The following is a 3,896-nucleotide window of genomic DNA, read 5'->3' as shown; positions in this document are numbered from 1 at the left end:
CATGGCCCAGTCCAAACTGGGCACCACGCTTCTGTCATGGCAAACGTGTCCCAGACGATGGCCAGCGTGGAGCTGCAGTGGCTGAGGGCTCACGGCCTGGAGGAGAAGGAGGAGGTAGCGACAAGGACATCACACTGTCACCAGCATCTTCCATGGGTGGGGATGTTCACTTCCATCCCAGCCCGTGTGCAATGTCAAAAGGAACTAAAGCTGGGAGGGAAATTGGCCAGGAAGCAGTGCCAAGAGCTGTGGTGGGATCTCCGTCATGGAAACCTCACCTCCAGCCAACGCCTGGCCCAGCCGTGGTACCAATGTCCCCTGTCCACCCCCACCACTACAGTTTGTGTGCTGAATACAAATTTTGTCTTACAAAAATAGTCCTCTGGTATCAAAAGGGTTACTAAAACAAGAGGAACAGGAGAGCCCTGTGGCCACAGCAGTGCAAATGAGGAGAGCCAGCTCAGGAAGGGTGGGTCAGGTGTCCTGGGGTTGTCACTTCTTTGAGGAGAAGGAGGTGGATTGGACTTTGATGGCTGGGACAGGCCTGGAGCGAGAGGAAAGAGAAAGGAGACAACTGGTTAACTGATTTGAGTGCAGGCACCAGACATCCACCAGCTCCACCACCACCTTCCCCAGCTCAGGAATTCCTCCGTGGATACAGCCCCCAAGTCTGGCTGGCAGGAGAGGATCCCTTGAGGCTCCACTGCCCCATACCCAGAGGATTGAGCAGTGCAGAAGAGCTGGGAGCAGGAGTGACGCTGTAAAGGACTTGATCTCCCAACGCTGACCTGGAAAACCCAGGTCTCCATTCCCTGGGACACAGGTGCCCCAGCCCTTATTGGGGTGCCCAGACTGACCATGTCCTGCTCATCCAGGAGCCCCTGGGAAGGTGGATTGATCCCCATCTCCCAGCCCAGTGCTTCCCCACCCACCACGGGGACTGTAAATGCTCTGTACTCACCTTTGAGGTGGTGTCGGTCTGCAGGGAGGAAAGATGAGAGAGCATCACCATCCATCCCTTCACTCCCTCATCCCCAGCAGCTCCCCCCAGGCCACCACGGGCACCCCCAAGGGGTGACACCTCCCTTATCCCAGCACCTTTCCCCACCCAGCCTTGGTCACCGTTTGCCAGTCCTGGCCAGACCTGCGGGGTCACTCTGTGGCTGCAGCCCTTTGGGGTGTCCCTCCCACGAGGCCCCCAGTGTCCCCCCAGCTGCACCCAAGGTGGGGACACCCTGCTCCTCCCTCACTCACTTCTGGGGCCTGGTGGGGTGGCTCGAGCCGCTCGTCCCCGACACCTTGAAGTTGGTAGGAGGGACCATGACCAGCAGGGTCTGTCCATGTGCAGGAGGCAGCTCCTTGGCCAGGAGGGGACTCCCCGGCAGCGGCCGGCGCGGGGCTTGGTGCTTTGGGACCACCTGGCATCACAAAGGGCACAGGGAGAGACAAAACCCTTAGAGGAACATCAGGGAGCTCCTACAAACCTCCCTCCCCCTGCAGAGCTGAGATGCCTCACGGAGCACCCAAAAGCACAGAACACCCAAAAAACCTTACAGCATCCTCAGATCTGACGGGCTCCCCGCGCTGTTAGAACGGGTGCAGCCCTCGGGGTGCTGGGACAGCTCCTGAACAGAGCCCACCCCAGAGCCAGGTGAGACCCAGGGCGTCCCCTGAGTCTGGAAGGGGACAGGGGGTGCTGCTCACCTGCGGGGTCCTCACGGGGCTGCAGGGAAGAGGTTTCCTCGGAGGCGGGAGCTTGGCCTGGGCCATGCCGGCTCTGCTGGGCACCAGGGGGGATTTGCTGGCCGGGGGAGGGGGCCTGGCGGGTTTGGGGTCTCNAGAGCCCCCCAGCCCTGCAGAGCCCCCCCGGGCCTCACACCCCGCTCTGAGCACGGAGCCGGCCCGGGGCTGGGGCTGGGGCTCGGGCAGCTCCGGGGCTGCTCCCGGTTCCGGAGGGCTCCCCTGGCCCAGCACGCCCGGTTCTGTCCCGGGACACCCCAGCGGCTGCGGGCACGGCCCGGGAAGGCCTTGCGGAGGCTGAGGGGCCCTGGAGCGGTGCTGCTGACAGAGCCCCGGGGGAGCCCCGCTGTGCAGCACCGACACCGAGGGCTCCTGCCGGCCCTGCCCGGGCTGGGCAGCCCAGGCCGAGCCCCAGCTGGGCCACCCTGCAGCGCTGGGGACACGAGAAGGGCCCGCGGTGGCCAGGAAGGTGCCGCTGATGGCCAAGGGTTGGGACACTGGGGCCGGTCAGCTCCCCTTCCCTCGGGCTGGTGACCACAGCACTGTCACCCCACACTCTGTCATTAAACTGAATGGTCTGGTCCTTGAGAGAGGCTTTTTTCCAATCCCTGCAGAGACTTCTCCAAACCCTCGGAAGCTGTTTGACCTCCTCCTGGCCCCTGCCCTGGGCAGGAGAAGGGAGGACATCCATAGGGAGCACAGCTTCTTCTCTAGCAGCTCCATAGGCTCTTCCTCAAGTCTGACCATGTCAGAGCTCCTTGGGAGATCCCTAAAAATTGGGTCTTTGGGAATGTTTAGGGGTCAGTTCATTAATCCTGTCCTGGCGCTCATCTGAGGATGATCTTGAGAGGTCCCTTCCAACCTCAATGACATTGGTTTTCTGATTTTGTTATCAGAGTAAGAGGAGATGTTGGATCCTTGATCCCAGCTGCATATCCGTGAACCAAGAAAGATATGGAGGTACCAGGGATCACAAAACCCCACACATTGAGCTTGGAAAATCCCTCCAAGGTCATCGAGTCCCAGCTGTGCCCGATGCTCCCTTGTCCCCAGCCCAGAGCCCTGAGTGTCACATCCAGACCTTCCCTGGACACTGCCAGGGATGGGCACTGCAAACCTTCCTTGGCAGCTCCTGTCAGTGCCTGACCAGCCCTTCCATGGAGAAATTCCTCCTGAAGATGCTTCAGAGAGAGAGACCAACATCTTCAAAACAAAGCCCGAGGGTAAGGACAGCTCAGCCTCACCCACACCCTGCACCCACCTGTTGTGTGACACTGGGGACAATGGAGCTCCAGAGCAGCTGCCCGAGGGCTGTCCCTGAGCCTGTACCATGGCTGGACACATGCCAGAGGATTTTCCCCAGGTCAGTGTAGCTGACAGGTCACACACAGCCGGATCCCAGGATTATGGGACCCCTGGGATCTGTTTGCTCTGGTGTGGTCAGAGCCCTGGAGGTCCTCTGCTGTCTGAAGGTTCAGGGGACCTTCAGGGACCTTCAGGGACCTCAGGGACCAAGAAAAGAGCCAGAGGAGCCAAGGGACTTTACAAAATCTTTGTTGTTGTTTCAGACCCTGATCGAGCCGCAGGTCAAGTCACAGGAAAGTGGCACAAACTGTGCAGGTCAACAGCACCTTGGATGGAGGGTTGGGAAGCCCTTCAAGAATCCCTTTGTCAAACCTCACAACAGCCCTGTGAGGTAGGAAACACCCCCGGCAGGGGGACTGAGGCACAGAGAAATGCAGTGGCTTGGCCAAGGCTTCGGACAAGCCGATAACTGGGGCAGGAGTTTTCCTGCTCTGGTTCCCGGCTTGTGGCTCCTTCCCCTTGGCCGGCGGAGTGCGAGCGGCTCCGGAGCCACTGCTGGGCTTGGCCCAGGAGCAGAGAACAGGCAACGTTGTGAGGGCTCCCGAGCCCCTAAAAAGCACCCTGGGAAGCAGCTGCCACCAGCACTTGGGGCATTCAGACATTCCCAGACAGTTTCTCCTTCCAGGCGAGCCCAGGATCGTCACCGCTTTTCCTGGTGTAGTCGGACGGGAGGGCAGCAGGAGCCTGAGAACTCGGATCCTTCATGGAAACGTCCCAGCACTGCGTGGCCCAGTCCAAACTGGGCACCACGTTTCTGCGTGGCCCAGTCCAAACTGGGCACCACGTTTCTG

The 3,896-nt window shown here is 60.4% G+C and overlaps 1 protein-coding gene across 1 annotated transcript in view; it reads right to left on the bottom strand.

Annotated features, from left to right (window-relative positions):
• Positions 1 to 6: 6 nt before the first annotated feature.
• Positions 7 to 3,896, bottom strand: part of LOC107199126 (disintegrin and metalloproteinase domain-containing protein 19-like) — a gene marked incomplete at its 5' end in the record, with an annotated part of 27,687 nt that continues 23,797 nt past the window's right edge. The window contains 4 exons of the mRNA XM_015616462.1: positions 7 to 544; positions 962 to 979; positions 1,255 to 1,418; positions 1,705 to 1,853. Coding sequence (XP_015471948.1) covers positions 493 to 544; positions 962 to 979; positions 1,255 to 1,418; positions 1,705 to 1,853 — 383 coding nt within the window. The remainder of the gene's footprint in view (positions 545 to 961; positions 980 to 1,254; positions 1,419 to 1,704; positions 1,854 to 3,896) is intronic.

This window comes from Parus major, unplaced genomic scaffold (assembly GCF_001522545.3).
Source record: "Parus major isolate Abel unplaced genomic scaffold, Parus_major1.1 Scaffold444, whole genome shotgun sequence".
Lineage (NCBI taxonomy): Eukaryota > Metazoa > Chordata > Aves > Passeriformes > Paridae > Parus > Parus major.
The sequence above is the reverse complement of the archived record's forward strand: the minus strand, read 5'-3'. Positions and strand labels throughout refer to the sequence as shown.